Source organism: Agelaius tricolor, unplaced genomic scaffold, assembly GCF_023055355.1.
Source record: "Agelaius tricolor isolate 1412-34295 unplaced genomic scaffold, bAgeTri1.0.p SCAF_8, whole genome shotgun sequence".
Lineage (NCBI taxonomy): Eukaryota > Metazoa > Chordata > Aves > Passeriformes > Icteridae > Agelaius > Agelaius tricolor.
The window spans coordinates 16,711,583-16,728,850 of NW_027269268.1; the positions used below are offsets into that span (position 1 = coordinate 16,711,583).

General features: G+C 40.9%; 1 protein-coding gene across 3 annotated transcripts in view; it reads right to left on the bottom strand.

Moving 5' to 3' along the window:
• EGF (epidermal growth factor) overlaps positions 1 to 17,268 on the bottom strand; it is a 57,916-nt gene that overhangs the window by 13,661 nt on the left and 26,987 nt on the right. For all 3 annotated transcript variants that reach the window (XM_071431757.1, XM_071431756.1, XM_071431758.1), the window contains 10 exons: positions 16,784 to 16,920; positions 14,754 to 14,902; positions 13,039 to 13,143; positions 11,071 to 11,294; positions 7,188 to 7,355; positions 6,322 to 6,471; positions 5,719 to 5,865; positions 4,973 to 5,089; positions 3,833 to 3,958; positions 1,565 to 1,684 (listed from right to left, as the gene is read on the bottom strand). In XM_071431757.1, the coding sequence (XP_071287858.1) occupies positions 1,565 to 1,684; positions 3,833 to 3,958; positions 4,973 to 5,089; positions 5,719 to 5,865; positions 6,322 to 6,471; positions 7,188 to 7,355; positions 11,071 to 11,294; positions 13,039 to 13,143; positions 14,754 to 14,902; positions 16,784 to 16,920 (1,443 nt within the window). The remainder of the gene's footprint in view (positions 1 to 1,564; positions 1,685 to 3,832; positions 3,959 to 4,972; positions 5,090 to 5,718; positions 5,866 to 6,321; positions 6,472 to 7,187; positions 7,356 to 11,070; positions 11,295 to 13,038; positions 13,144 to 14,753; positions 14,903 to 16,783; positions 16,921 to 17,268) is intronic.

The window sequence follows — 17,268 nt, forward strand, 5'->3', positions numbered from 1 at the left end:
GACTGTATTTCATGCACTTGGATCTCAGACTCAGAAGCTTTCACAAGAAACTTGTCATTCTTATGCAAATTGTTTCTACTCTGCTGCCATTCAGTTAATTGCACCTATGTGTGACAGCAGATCATATTTTTTACTGTTTCAGGCTAGTTCAGGTGCAGATAAGAGCATCACTGGGGGAGCAGGGAGCCCCGTGGTTCTGCCAAAGTGTTCTGCAGCTTGCTCTGAATCACACTTGCTGCCACCTACACACCTATCCAAACCAGCTGGTTTTAAAGGTAGCACTAATATCTCTGCACAGCATGACCACAGTGCAGACATGCCCTTACAGAAAAGGAGTGCTTTCATGCCTACTTGGATGCTACAACAAACCTGTAGGTCAGAACAAAACAGCTGCATGGCAAAGAGTTTCTGGCAGCATGGATTGGCAGAGACACACCTGATCATTCTCATACAATTATGGGGTCAGTTCCATGACTCACACCAGTTTTATTGCAACATGACCTTCAATGACATTTGGGCTTTAAAATTTCATTTGCAGGAGAACTGCCATGGCAAAGAGCCTGAATAGAAAGGGATGAGTGATTATAGTGAACCCCAGGTGTGCATGCATTCAGCAAAGAAAATTTCATCTTGCTAAAAGAGCTTATTAGGCAAAGAGCTAAAACAGTGTGTTAACATCTACAAAGACATGGGATCAGACTGACACATGAGGGACCTAGGAAACATTACTTCCAAGTCATGCATCATTTAAAATCATCATTTCCTGAGTGACACCTGAAACTACTGAAAGATTAAGCGACTGAAATGGGAGTGGAAATCCTGATAGGTGCTCTATTTAAGAAAGCTGTAATTTCCTTGTTTTTCTGAACAAACAGCTCTGTGTCAATGTCCCTCCATCATCAGAAAGCCACTCAATCTGGAGTAAAATTCACCCTGACCAAGTGGGCTGACACAGAGTAAAAGAATCAGTCACTCTCAATTTCAGAGAATGCTGCTACCTCATTGAGGCACCAAAATGAAGGTCAGATAGTCACTAGTGCTGAACTTTTAGCAGTTCCCCTCAGTAAATTGATAATCAGATTTTCTAAGGAATTTCAGAGCCCTTTTGAACAATTAGTGACTGGAACTGAAAGACAAGCTTATACTGAAGAATCAAATGGCACTTAAATCATGTGTATTTCCTCTGCTAGCCTTCTGAAGAAAAGTAACAGAAGGCATGGGGAGTTTGAAAAATGGCACTGACTGAAATTACCCTCAAAAAATGTTCCAAGGAGCATTTACTTCTGCTGTAGATTGTAAATGACATTTGATAGATTTGTTGGTACATTTAGACAGTAAAAAATTTACATTGAACCTCAATGTAGATATTTCCTTACTAAACTTGGATCTGTTCTCCTTAGTTTACTATAGAACAGCCTCCTAAAGGCAATGCTAAATGGATCCACAATCTGGTCAGGATGTTACTATACAGGGGTGCCTTAGTTTCCAGGTATAACAATTTATCCAAGGACACAGCTCTTAATTTAGGGCCACTTTGTTGTATTTGCTCACTCCATTTACTCACTGCAACCGTCGCCAGTTCCAGAAGCCTGATCAGCACACGAGCAAGTGAAGTTTCCTTCTGTATTTGTGCAGGTCATGTTCTCTCCACAGGTGTGGGACCCCGTCTTGCACTCATCAATATCTGTCACCCAAACAGTCTGCAGTTAGAAGAATGAAATGCCTCAGAGCATCGGCTAAAAGGGCAGCAGTAGCAGCACTGCTCTCCCCAGGCAGTGGGGAAAAACTCCAGAGACCTCTCCCTATGCAAATATGCCTCCATGGAAAGCCTAATGGGAAAGCAACCAGCCTACTTCCTATAGCAAGAGCATGCTGTGCTGCTGCAGACACTCTCCACAGGGAGAAGGAGGGAAAGGCTTCCCCAAGAAATGTAACAAGTACAGCAGAGTTGAAGAGGAGACTTATTTGTACCAGATGCATTCTCCTGGCATTGCTAGTCCTAGCTTGCAGCCTGGATCTATATGTTGGCATTCTTGCAGAAGGGTTTGGGAGTGGGGAGCTACCCACCCCTGTACCACCCACCTAGTTCAGCCTAACAAGAGTTTAGGCAGAAGAAAAGTGTCTAGAAACCTACAGGTTTATTCAGTTTGTGTAAACACTTCAATAAGTGAGGTTCTGAGTGACTGTGAAGAGGCTCTCTGACTACAAGAGTTTCCAGGCTCAGAGACCATGTTAGGTTCATACACATCTCTCACCCCCATTCTGCTGCACACCCTCCTCCTGCCCCCACACCTTCTCTCCAAAGCCCATGGCAGCAGCTCCTGCCAGGCTGGCCACCTGCACCTTGCTAAGTGATGAAGCACCCCCCTCAAAGGTGAAACCTTTGGTTCACACAGCAGAGTTTGGGAGCTTTTGATTCATTTTATGACTGTCAGCAGAATAAATGTGACAGGTCTACTTCAGGGAATCACAGATCTGCTTCCCCAATTTTTGTGAAATGATTGCTTAAACTGCTTGGAATTTTTCTACAGTAAAATTAACACAATCTAGCTCAAAACAGTACAGAAAATTCAGAGCACTTAAAAGAAAGGGGGAGAGGAGGGGAATACAACTGCTGCAGCATATTTCACAAAATGTGATTTCACCAACACCATATGAACTCATTGTGTGTTATCACTGAGCATACCATCACGTTCCTGGACACTGTGCATTCATGCAGGCACTTACAACTGAAGCACAATGTCACTTACCAGTTTCTGGCTTTCATAGTACATTTCAAGTCATCAAACACAAAATTAGTTTCAGTTATGTTTACATCTTAGTAATACTACATCTTTTATCAGCTGAGAATCTATTTTCTGGACTTAAAAGACTTCAGGAAAATAATAGACTGTTTGTCAGTGACAGTGGAAGGTACTACATCCTGAACAACTATTCCACAGTGCAGTGGTAAGTAAGACAGTAAAGCCCAGGGCTGCTTGAGGATTTGCCTTCTAGGTTGTGCTGGGTCAGCAAGAGGACCTTGTAACTTCTGTGTGCACTTCCATCTGCACTTCCAAACACCCTCAAAGACATGAGCTCTGCCTCTGACCCCTGCAGGCAAAAGGCCTTCTTGATGGTTCTGCCTCTGATACATTCCACATTCTACACATAATAATGATATTGTTTTTAATTTTTCAGTCATCCTAATCAGTGTTAAAGAACCAAGACCAGTAAAGATTATGTAAGAATTGGTTAAAACTTATTGGGCTTTGAGTTAGGCTATAAAGGAAAAAAGTAAAAGAAAAGGACAGAAGAGAAGGCAAGACTCTCATAAAGCTCTGAACAAACTGTGTGCTAGTCAAATACTGGAGAGAAAAAGCTTCCTGTTCATATTTACCACTAAAATGGATTAAGAATTTAAGAGACGTAGGGAATGAACTAAAGACCTGGCATTAGAGCTGGATGGGAAAATCAGTGGGTCTGATTATTAACAAGACTCTAAATGTACTCAAGTTGTCAGTGTCACACCTTGAACCTCATGCCTATTAAACAGACCTGGAATTATTTGATGAGTATTATGACACACTCAATACCTGCTTTCGTTTATATTCATGGCAACGATTTCCAATAAAGCTCTACTGCTTCACCTCCCCTTCCCTCCTCCTCTCTCTCTTTCTATAGCCACCAAGAAGAGTGCAAACACTGAGAGGAGATATTCACTGACAACTACAAGCTTTGCATATTGATCAATTGCTGATGTTACCACGCTTCAAACAGGGAGGAAGGCACCTACAGGGGCAGAAATGCCTCAGCCTTCCAGACAGGGCAGAGCCCTCCCACGTGCCCCTACCATAGCAATGGACTCCATCTCCAGTGTAGCCGCCCAGGCACTGGCAGACGTAGCCCCCCTCCGTGTTGATGCACTGGGACACGCTCCGGTTGCAGCCGTCCGTGCGTGCCGCGCACTCATCCACGTCTGCGGGACACAGCAAGGGACAGGACACTGGGTCAGGAACCTGCACATCAGTCAGTACACTGAGACATCTGCACCACAGAGCTCCCTCGCACTCCGCTGTCACTTGGCAGTTGTGCACGTGAAGCAAATGGGAAGAGAGGGACTTTGTGGTCTTTTTTGGTATGAAGTTTGATGGGGGTGTTCTAAAATCCAAGAGAGTCAACAAAATGATATCACAAATATCATTTGCTTAAAGAAAAACTGTTCAGAGGAAATGATCTGATTCAAAACCAGCTTTATGTTATACAATCATATAATCTATTAAATTGGAAAAGATCTCTAATAGCATTTAGCAACTTTGTTTTATAAAAGGATGCATAGGCTTAAAAAAAGAAAAAGTACTACAGTGGAAAAAATGTATGCTCATTGCAGCTTACAATTTTTTCCCTTTCCACAGCAACACAGATTCTGCTGAGTCTTCACACTTAGCCACCAAGTGGCATTTTTTTTTCTGTTTCCAACACCTTCCTCTCTTGACCTTTGTGAGAGCAAAACAGTTATTTCATTTATGTTGCAAATAAGTCCAGAAACTTAAAGACCACCCTGAGCAATGTTTTGCATGGCTCTTAGAGTCTTTTTCTAGTGCTAGAAAGAAACTACTTTTTTATGCAAATATTACATCAGGAATACTAATTTTGAAAAGATTTCTTATGTCTAAATTATACATTAACTATAACATCTATGGACTGAGCTTTTATAATTAGTCAAATTTTACAAATAAATACATTATACTTCTATTATCTGTGTTATTGCTTGTTAATATTAATAGAATTAACACTCATGGCTCAAGGGGAAAAAAGGCATGTGATAATTAGCCATTTCATCTCACATGCTTTCTGCTCATCATCCCTTTTATACTACTGACCTTTCTGTGATGCCTCACACAGCAGAGCTGCCAGTGTGAAAGGAGATAGATTTTCTTCCTCCCCCCCAGTCTACAATTTTTCAAACATTTATAATAATGTTTTTTATTACCATAGCATGATTTCCCCTTCCTGGTAAATCCTTTCAAACACTGGCACATGGCACCATCTTCCAGCAAAACACACTCTGCATTGACATAACATTCTAGGGCAGTGCAGTCATCTTCATCTATAGCATAAGCAAAACAAAAGAAAAACCACTAGATGTATTTGGAAATATCAAAGGAGGTAGTGTATATCTATATTACAGAAAACAAACTGAGAAAACCACAACATACAGTCAAAGTTTGAAACAGCTCTCCAGGATTAATAATGGCAAGCCAATACAATCACTGCAGCTGTTCTCTTTGTCCAGATACAGTTGACATGTCACTTAGTATCAGGATTTCTGAATATTTTATTCAAAACCTATTGCAAAAGTTAATGATCTAGTGTCATCAAAGATATGTAGAATTCAATGGGCTTAATTTTAACTTTTTTTAAAGGAATGCAATATACTTAAAAACCTAAGGGAGAGACTTTCTCAAGTGTTCCAAATTAAAAATGTTTGTTCTCTAGACTATGATAATATTATCAATTTTTGTTGATTTAGCCAAGGAATAAAGACACAAACAAAAAAAAGCAGTCCTACCTGGAATAATTGCACAGACCCAAGTTCTTGTTAGAAGCTTAAGAGCATGAATACCATCAGTCTCAACAATGAACCTTTCTTTCTTTAAGGTCTATTACTTCTTTCTGCTCTATAAACCTGTTCAGAGCCTCAGAGTAAGCATAAGGAAGATAACCATCAGACTATACCTGATACCATGATTTCAGCAGTAAAAAAAATTATTTTCTGCTTTTCCCCATTGTCTGCATCCTTAAAAATCCCAGTGCTCCGTGTGCTCTGGAGCACAGTCTCTGGTGGTGGCATTGGTATTACCTCCTTGTGCACAGAGACACTTCCTGAAAAAGACAAGAAAAAAATGACATAGACTATTTAAATCTACTGAAATAGCCATCTGATTTTCAAATACTTCTGTATTTTCCAATAATCATGGTGGTTTCCTTCTAAAATAAGCATCAGTATCCTCCCAGACTAACCTGTTTCTGGCATCAAATTATTCCTAAAAGCACTCACTGGTGAGTTTTCTCAAATAAAAAAGAGAAGAAATGTGATTCATTGCTCACAATAATTGTCAGCATTGCACACACTTTTTTCACTGCTAAAATGCCAAGGGAAGAATTACAGTGGTCAGACAACATCTGTTGCCTTGCTGTCCCAAGGACAGCATTCCAGCATTTTCATTCTTCAGAGAAACCATCATTCCTTATTTTAGAGCAAGGTGAATTTTTCCAGTGCTCCCTGTCAGGATCCTCAAGGGTTTGAGGGAGGGCTTTTTGGGAGCTGGAGGACTGTACCTGCTGTTGAGTTGGAAGAATCCAGAGCACGACAGGATTTTCTGCCTTGAGTTTTCACAAATCCTGGATAGCACTTGCAGTGGACAATTCCAAAACTGTTTTCACAGATCTGATCACAGCCTCCATTCTCATAAAGGCAAGGATTTGCCCCTAATGAGGAAAACCAGGAAAATTAACAAGCTGCTTCTTCAGTGAACATCTCTGTTTAGATATGCAGAGTTGAAGCAGCTAGAATAAGGACAAAAACTAGGATTTAATTTTTTTTTTATATAATAACAAATGCACATAGTAAAGCGTAGATATTATCACCTAGACGCTGTGAGAAAAAGAGATTCATGTACTCTGTATCTAATGCATGTACCACATTTTTAAATTTTATTTCCTTTATTGTTTCTCCTTTGATATCTAGAGTCCTAATATTTCAAGGACATAAGGAACCTGTGATTACCTTCTCTCAATCCTGACCTATTGAATTACTCGTTTCTGCTTACAGGGGGATTGTTCCCAACAGAAAATCAAATTATTTGGTCAAAAACTAATAAATCTCACAAAATCTTTCCCCATGTCATTTTTTATTATTGGTGTGTTGGGAGGTGCTAATAGACTAGGATAAATAGGAATTAGAAGACTGTGGTAGCCTCATGGCAATTGATCAGCATCTATTCTTGGGCATGAACATAAATCTGTCAGCATTCCTGGGACACATGCCCAGATGATGCTTTCAATGAATGCCAGTCTGACTATGCAAGCTTTTTAAAGAGCCTATTTCTGAGAAGATAATCCTCTAGCCAGGGACATCTATTTTACTGGTATCAGTGAACAAGAGGAGGCTGGAAGGGAATGACTGCTGGATTTTTGCAGTGTACCTGGTTTCGCCAAAGGATGAGCTACAACCACTGATGAGGGTCTCAGCATGCTGCCTCGCAGACGTACCCTGTTTTGGCCGGTCTTCTTGTCCACCCTCACCAGTGATGGCCTAGCCCAGTCAGAAAACCACAGGTGGTCCTCAAACACCGCTACAGCAAAAGGCTGCCCTACAAAGACATTAGGTTTGTCATTTCCACGTCTGTAGAGCACACACAAGAAACCCTGTAAAGGAAAGCATTATCTGCATATAGATCAACTTCTAACACAGGGACTTAGCCATAGCCTGTGCTCCCTTTGATTTTCCATGGGGAGGGATAAGTGTTCGTGTGCTGTCACTGACATGTTTTCTGAAAAATCCCTTCACCAGGATTTCTTCTCCTGGGAAGCTGAGAAGCCTCAGAGAAAAAGGAAAACAATATTATCTCCTTTGATTCTCCTGTGTTCTGCTGCTTTGGAATGCGGTTGGAGATTGTTTATCCAACAGGTGAATTGTTTGTAATGACCAATCACCATCCAGCTGTGTTGGGACTCTGGAGAGAGTCACAGGTTTTTCATTAGTATCTTGTTAAGCCTTATGTAAGTATCCTTTCTCTATTCTTTAGTATCGTTTAGTATAGTATTCTTTAATATAATATAAGTACGTAAAATAATAAATCAGCCTTCTGAGAACATGGAGTCAGATTCTCAATTTCTCTTTCGTCCTGGGGACCCAGAAGATACCACAATGAGCAATGGACCACAGGCACAGGTTACTTGTGCTCTTAGCAAGGGAGGCTGGCACACTTGCCTGGCTCAGTTCACACTTTATACTTCTTATGGCTTCCAACCAGACCTAGTTCACAAGATGCTTCTACCTCACATATCATCATTCCTTGAGGCAGCTTTGGACCAGCCTTTCAGAACTAGAGTACCTCCCTCCTCTGCCACGACGTGGGCTGGCAGAGAGCTGCTGAGGTGCACAGCCCCTTCTGCAGCCTTCCCAGGGCAAGCAGGGAAGGAGCATATGCCATCCTGCACAAGCATCCTGTGCCAGGGCAGCCTGGGAGCTGCAGACACTGCAGCCACTGACTCCAAAGCCAGTGTGTGGCCTCTGCAAGTGCCAAAAGTACACACAAGTGCAATGCACAGGGGCATACAGCCAGCTAATATAAACCACAGGAGGCAATAGGTCATCCAGGTAACTTCCTCTCTTTTCACTGATGACAACAGGATCCTAGACATCAGCTTCAACCAGGCACCTAACAATTATAGGACTAACTGTAGCTGCAAGAAATCCCACCCCAAGTTCAGAGCACAGGAAATTTTCCTTGGTAGCACAATATTATCTGCACTAGGAAAATTCAGATCCCTAGTTTGACTTCCAGATATAAGCTCAGCAATTCAGAATCCAAAGAGTAATTTCATATAAATAGTGGCAGACATAAAGATCTTTACAAAATTATTCTGACTCTTTTAATCTCTCATGATAGAAAATTGTCATTAGTTCACCTGGGACTATGCATTTTTTCTATACACTCAGAAATCTCCTGCTTTCAAGGTAGTCTTTGGGCAAGCTTTTTGCAATGGAAGGTAAGAACACATGCTATTCTTCCATGGGTGTACACCTGGCTTCAGAGTGGCTGCTTCCTGGCTGAAGCAGGTTTGCTTTGTTGTGGTCCTGAGAGCCTCAGTGGCACTGCACTCTCCCACTGCAGTCTGAGCCCCTCTGAAAGGTATGTTTTTTAAGCATATGATTTTTTTGGTCTTTTTTGCTTCTTGATGTAGACCCCAACTAGGTAGTGTTTCATTTCAGTAATGAAACTGGGATCCCAACATGTATTAGCTTAAAAAAAAAAAACAAAGGCAAGCAAACAAGAAAAACAACACAACAGATAACCAATACAGATATCCATTAGAACCTTGGGAAAGGAGTATGTGTTGGTATATCTTAAATTCAACTCACAAATAAACTGAAAAAAACAATCCTTTACAAAAAAATTTCTAAGACACTGTGTAAATGTTCTTTAGTGTTATTTGAAGAGTGTATTATTGGCATCTAACTACCTCCACTGACCCATGCTTAATCACTGATCTTGGTTCTTACCTTTTCTTCCCATTAAATTTGAACAACTAGACCAAGATCTAGATGCTGTCCCCAAACACCCAAACATTTCCTCACAGTTTTAGGATCTGTAGTTTGCACTATTCACAAACAGCACCCTGCTTTGTCCAGCACTTTATTAACCTCTTATTTTGCAAATACATTAAGGATTATAATCAGAAGTGTAGTGTCAGTCAGTGGAGACAGCAGGAACAGTGCAAATGCGACCCACTGCATAAACAAAAGTTATGGTTGTCTTCTTCATTGCCTCAGGCAGGTTATTATGGACTGTTGTACTTACAGCTGAAATGGGGTTAGGTGGAAGAGCAGAAATAATTTACCTGCTTTGCATGCAGCTCTACTGAACAAGCTCTCAGTACAGGGGCACTAGAGGGAGCTGCTGTAATAAAAATTCATGTTACAGCAGAACATCTATGAAGAGGTGCCACCTTCCGTCCTCCAGTGTACAGCTGTTCAACAACAAAATCTGAATTCCAGTCTTCACTAGCAGCATTAGCAAATGATCAGGACATGCTTCTCTAAATTCATACCCCTACAGGCCTTCATCTCTTTTCACTTCCTTGCATACAGATGTTCATGTCCTTTTCTCTCACCTCGAAACAGCTGTATTGCTGCTCCTTTAACATAATCCATGTTTCTATAGTGCTCCTAGCTCTCCTTCTCTTTTTGCTCCCTGTAAGACACTGTCTCACTCCTTGTGGAGAAACAAAATGAAACTTGGATCAGATTTCAAGGTCCTCCTTTGAGGATCTGCCCCATTCCTGGAGGAGGCAGTTGCCGTGGGAGCAAAGGGAAGAGAGAAGAAGGCTGGAAATTACTAGGAAATTACTTCCTGAGCCTTTTGATGTCTTATAAACTGGAGAACACTTATTCCTCCAGGATCTCACTTTGGTCACCTCCAAAAGACTGGGAGGATGTCTGGCTTTGGTGATGAGCACAAGTCTTCCCAGAGCACAGACTAGAACAGAGGCTGCTCGACAAAGTAACCATAAGCTTACCCACAGCAGTCATGGCAATGAGCTATGAGTCCTCACTCTGCCCATGTTTTGTATGCACACCAACAAAATGGTCCCCAGAGAGATCCCATGATCAAAAGAAGTCGTCCTCTCTAGAAACTAACTTGCCATGTACAAGATTCTTAAACACATGGTTAACTCTAGATGTGGCACAACATCAGTTCCTTGTTGCCAACACCTCTGTTCTTTTGCTTCAGAACAGCACAGTTATGTGTCAAGCAGTAGAAAACTTAGCCATAAAAACTACCACCACATTGTAAAATCATTTTTCATTTGGTATCTATTGTGTGTTTAGAATCCTTCCAGTGCTCAATGCTGCAGATACAGGTTTGCTGCTCAAGGACCTTAACGACCTAGATTAATTCCCTTTCTTCTTTTGTCAATACAACTCACTGATGCAATAAACACAGCAAAACCTGAATTAAACTAAGCAGCCATGCATGGGAAAAGCAAACCACATTTTTTATTCTTTTATTCTTTTCATTTTTCTATGAAGGCAGAAAGAAGGCATCGCACAAACCTCTCTGTGCAATGCAAAGTGACTCGTTAATGAAAGCAGAGTGTTAGAAAGAAATGCTTTTGCTAAAATTAATAAAATCAGCTGGGTAACAAAATGAAGAACTCAAGTGCTGTCATTAACCTCAACATGGCATGGGATAAATAGCACAGCAGCTGGCCAGTAGTTTTCATGCACATATGCAGACACACACACACACATGCACACGGACAACCAGCAGTAGGTAATTATCAACCCCAAAGCCTCACCTACATCATTCTGTGCAAGAATTCGACGACCAGAACCATCCAGGTTAGCGCTCTCAACCACGGCCCGTTTAGCATCACACCAGTACACCTTGTCAGCCAAGTAGTCCAGAGCTATTCCACTGGGCCACAGCAGGCCAGTGCTGGCTATGACCCGGCGATCGAAGCCTTCCAACGAAGAGCTGCCAATCCGCGGGTTGACCCCCATGTCAGTCCAGAATAATCTCCTTCAGAAAACAAAATGAATACAGGCAGTCAGTAAGTAAATGTTTGTCCTCCTCTCCATGGAGTTCTTTCAAAGCAGAAAGGTCAGATCAGAGCAATGCAGCCCTGACTCACAGGAGAAAAAGTGCACACATCAAGTAAACATATTGGCTGCTCATCTTTCCACGCTTGCCATGAGACCCCAGGTGATTGCACTGAGACTTATGCAGAATCCTCACTCTGTTCACTGGCATGAAACCTTAGGAAAACAACTCCTCACTATGTTAACTGCCTATGTTAACTGTTAACTCTTCATATCTGCTTTTTGATTTTCCATGTGACAGCTGATGGTGTTTTAGCAAACCCAGACAACAGAAAATTATGCATCAGCCAGACCCTTGTCTAAAGAGGGGTCCAACAATAAACAAATGAAACTAAAATTACCCATTACCCATGAAAAACAAGCCAAAGTAGGAAGATTGTTTAAAAAAGATACACCAATATCAGGTTCAGAATCTTCTTCCTTTATTAAAATCAGGATTCTCAGGGTCTCCCTCTAGATTCCTGTGTGTTACTCACTGGGTGTTTAGCAGTTTTCAATGAACAGACAATGCTGGAAGGCAACTCAATATGGGGATAGCTATAATTGCAAATAATGTCTGAAGTTTGGGCTCATCTTCCCAGGTGCCAGTTGCCTCTGTCAGGTTTACTTAAATAACTCAGAGATTCACTTAGCTTTAGTTACACAAGCAGTTTTGCTCTAACTAATGCAAGGATCAGTATTTTCAAGAATTTTAATTGTGTTTCATATTCCTCTTTAGTATTTCAACTACGGACATTGCCATAATGTCTGTTCATCCTTTCACCATTAACTTTCTAAAAAGTTAGGTTTTGATGATGTTTCCTCCTCCCTTTCCCCTTGCATGCTTTGCCTCTACCAATAATTCTAGAAAAAAATCTGGCAGAACCTACCTTTCTTCAAAGTTTTCCTGCAAAATGTTTCTATAGCATTTGACCTCTACTGAAAGGTTCTTTCAGGTCTTTTATGGGCAGAGGCAAGCTAGCAAAACACCCTCCCCAAACCTGCTGCTTTCTGATTCATCAGTTATAGCAGGGTGTGAGCTTTCTGATTCATCAGTTATAGCAGGATGTGAGCATCAAAACAAAATTTAAAGGACCAGATTTAAAATTTTCCTACTATAAGCATACTGACTAAAAATCCATGGGACTTTGCCATTGATTGAAACAGCCAGAATTTCATCAAGAGTGTAAACACATGGGATCATTTCAACACTAGTTAAGAAGATAGAAGGTGCATTTAAAACAACAAATCTCCAGTACAGTAAATTAGGTTTAGTTTCCTCTGAAACTGAAACATGGACCAAAAAAAAGGCATTTTTGTAAGCACTGCTCATTAAAAGTGATTACCTTCTTCACACTACTAGATATGGAGCCATCAAAGTTTGTACTGAGGCACCTACAGCTGTCAGTGACCTCAGTTGCTCATGCTTATCTTTAGCTTAAACTGCATGTAGTATCATTAATGCTCCAACTTTCTTCTAAAATCTATATGAGAAATGAACATGTCCCAGCTCATGAAAGAAACCCTGCAATAAAACATTACAGTTCACACAGCCCTGTGAGGCAATGACTAATCCAGCACGAGACCAATGCATATTTTGACTGCCAAAAGGGCAAAGCTTGCACACTCATTTTTAAAAATCATCCACAAGCATTACATGATTTACTGTGTTTATCACTCCTTACTTAGCAAACGGGTGAATGGCAATCCCTCGGGGCTGGGAGAGATCCTCCCAGATGATCATTTTTCTTTGCATTCCATTCAGATTGCTCCTCTCAATGCAAACCTTCCTGCAACACAGAGAGCACTGTTAGGTCCTCCCTGCCATCTTTTTAATTGCCTTCTTGGGCTGAATGCACTAAGATTTTGCATTGCTTTAGTTTAGCTGTAATAAATCATTTCACAGCGACAGGAAGTAATCCTGCTGATGTGGGATGTCTAGTTGCTTTATCAACAAGTAATTCATGTTACAGCTTCATTATCTGGTCCAGGGCATGATGATAAAGTACCTGCTGGTCTGCAGAAGACATGAAGTTCTCCTTCTTTGGGTGAATAATGAATTGCAAGTATGATCACTAATAGATAAATGCTAGCTTTAAAAGGAGTCAGGAGGAAAACCAGCTCCTAACTGAATACCATTACCAAATGTATAGAGAATTTTTTAAAATAGTACTTTTACATAGCATTTTTCATCCAGAAATCAGTGGTCATTTTCCATATTACATCTATTTTGCAGGAAATGATGAGGCTAAGGTTCTTAAGATTACTCATAAAATCTGTGGCCAAGTCAAGTATAGAATCTACATTGCCAATCTTTCAATTCACCTTTTTTCCAGAAAACTGATTTTATTGCTGCGATATTCATCTTGCCAAACAAATATCAGCCTCTACCTGCAAGCAAACCTACAGCCTTCCATGCCTTTTTGAACCTTCAAAGAAAGGCCCCACAGAGATGGAAGGAGAAATACATTCCTGCAAATGTGGAATACAAACGGGTAAATGCAGTGGGTGAGAAGGAAGTTCCAGGTTCAAATTCTCATATTCTCCCTGAATATGTTCTGTCTTGTGGAGAGAAGCACCATAATCTCCCATTCCACAAGAAACACTGGCATATTTCTACAGCAGCTCAATCATATGACAATATTGTACCTAAAAGCGAGGAAGTGGACTAGCAGAATATTTAAAATGGAGAATGAGGGTGGTCTAAACACTCAAAATTACTTTTTACTGACTAACGAATTATGGATCATGTTGAAAGCTCATGACCACTCTTCAAAGTGTCTTCATTATCTGTTGTGATCTGAAACTGCCTTTTCATCAAAAGTCATTTTTGTTTCCTTCTGCATATAAGGTTAGGTATCAGCTGAAAGGTGGGCACATTGTCTGGCAGCAGTCATTCCTCTTTTATCAGAGATAATTGACAAAGACTCTCCAATAACATCATTCTAGCTGCCAACAATGCTGACTTCTGCCCAAGATGTACTCAATACCATAATAATATTTTTTATCTTTTATTCTTTTTTATAATATGTATGTATATACAAAGATATACCTATACACACCCACTCGCAGAGTATGTATATAAAAAACAGTGTAAGGAAACATATTCATGTGCACATATGTATGCATGCAGTCCATGCTTTAGATTCCTTGCAACTGAGTCCAAATCCTTGCTTCTTGGAAAGACAAAGATAAAAACACAATACAGACTGCAAGTGAACTTCCATCATTTTAGTTTTACAGAACCTTCCAACTGTATATACTTGGGACTAAAACTACCCAATCAGAATGGGAAGCACTACTGAACTAGAGGGATATCTCAGCTATTTCTGCATCACCAGTCATTTATTCCAAATATTTAATGGCATGCTTCAGCATAAATGCCCTGTGTAGCATGTACCCTCTGTCTGTCCAGTACAATTTACGGTTAATCCAGTCCACAGCAAGGCCTTCAGGTGTATCCATAGCTCCATGAATAATCTTTTCACGATCTGAGCCATCCAGATTAGCTCGTTCTATCCATTTCAAGGCAGTGTGGGCAAAGTAAATCTGTGAATAAATAAGAGACAAGGTGTCATTAGTTCTCATCTCACTTTCTACTCTACCTCCTCTGTCTAGTAACTCCATTTCTAAAACACCTTTTTCGTCTGGAAAATTCCCTAAACTGCTTATTCACAAAAGGCTGCACAGGTAACCTGTGATCCCTGATCAAATAAAAAGACACTTATCCTTCAACCAGGATGACTTCTACAGGCAGCTTGTGCTTAGCTGTAAATCCTGGTTGCCCTATATACAGCCCTCTGAATATCCTGTAGTTTTGTTTCAGCCAGCAGCTACTTCACATGAAGCACAGCTGAGGAAGCCAAAGTAGGAACAGGCAGAAAGAAGCATGTTGTCATTTCACTGGCTGCTCATGTTGAAAAGTGACAAGTGTGGAGAAGATAGCAGCACCCTATGTATATCAAGGAGCTGGGAAGGGGAAAAGGAGGTATAAAATTTACTTGTATTTTTTTCCTCTTTTCTATCCTGCAGCTATCCTAATTTTTTGCTAGGTGTCTATTCTGTAAGGTTCCAACATTTCCAGAAGAGGTTTCTTAGTTTGAGTTCAAAAGTAAAGTTCTTTGCTGGTAGGGAAACCAGGTTTGCATTTTCCAAGGATGTGTAAATTTTATCTTGTATCCAAATACCAGAGGAGGCAAACATTGCATGGCACAACCATATCAAAAGTAGTGCTGAGGCTTTCTTTGGAAATGGTAACAGCAAAACAAATAACTTTGCTTTGATGCTGGCCATGAGGTCAAACAAAACAAGAGGGAGCCTCTAGCCTTAGCCCAGCTAATTCAACACCCTGGGAGCACAAAGGGGTGCTGCCTTGCCCCTCAGCTGACACAACCAGGCTCCTGCAGCCTGGCTGGCCCCTGCATGTCCCCCCACCTCTGTTCTGCCACCCAACACCACAGGAGGGGATCCCTGGTGCACACCAGAGTCCCTGGCACAGCTGATCCACCCTTGGCACAGCACAGGGCAACTGCTGCCTCTCCAGAAGGGCTCTATTTTGGGAGTAAGTGGAGATGTTCCAGGAGTGCCTGAAGTGCTCCTCCTGTAAATGCAGATCTGGTAACATTCACATTTGTTTAGCTGTGTCCATCTGGGCCTTGAGGTGCTTCCAACAACTTAACTGCGCTCCTCATCAGCTTTCACTGTACCATCCAGTATTTCTTTGCAACACTTTTACAGTAGAAATAAGGCTCTCCATGGGAAAATATAACTGTCTGCCACAGAAGATTTAGCAAAGCACAGCTGAACTCCTATTCTTCCCAACTCTGCAGGCAAGGAGGAGGGCATTAGGATGTAGCCACAGACAAACAGGTCTTTATACAGAGAATATTCCTCTTTCCAACAGCACTTCTAGTATGTGAGGAGTGCATTTTGGAAGAGCAATAGACTCTGTGAGCATTCAGTAGTTTTGCTCAATAATACCAGGACACGGGAAATAATTCTTATTAAGATTACTCCAACATTTACTAGAGATCATACAGATTTAGCTGGATAGAATAAAAGATACTTTTGCTTGTACCACTACACAGTGAAGAAACTTGACAATATATTTCCAGAAAACAGCACTGCAGTCTTAATGGAGAAAACTCACACAAAAGTTCTTTAAAACTGAAATCATGCCTGAAGTGAATTTAGACATCGAAATTCTCTGTGAAGTATCATTTTCAATGTACAAAAAGGAAATTAAAAAAGGATGAAACTCTCTAACTAATGTTTGGGAGCCTGTACCAGTTGTGCTCCTGACAGGCAACAGAACAAGGAGCAGCATAATGCATAATCCAGATCACTGACAGAGGAAAGGTTAAGGCACATGAAAGCTCAATCCTTTTGTCCTTGCAACACTCCAGAATCCTCTCATTTTTAATGCCTTACCTTATTTTCCACCGGGTCAGAGTCCAGTGCTAAGACTACTCCCATCTGCCAGTCAAGTAAACTTGTGTAATCTGTTCCATCAAAACTGATCTGGCGGATATCTTGGCCATTTGCAAATAACAAAAATGGCTTAGGACCTGCCAATTAAAATTTGCCAGTGTGTTAATTGCACTAAGTTCAAAGTGATCTCTAACTTGCATTACTACCTAAGCAGCGTTGCAAGTAAGTAACAGTAAAAGACAAAATGGGGAACTGAAGCAAAAAGAAATTACGGCAATTTTCCTACACTCCACTTGCCTAAGAAATTAAAAATAAATGTGAATATAAGTTTACAGCATCAGTCTCAACATTTCTGACAAAAGGAGTCACTAGTCCTGCTGCATTTCACACTGAGTGCCTTAGCCTCGAGGCAATCATCTCTCTACATTTCACAGTATCATCATAAATGCCAGAATAACTTGAATTTGCATATGGACAAGTCTTTT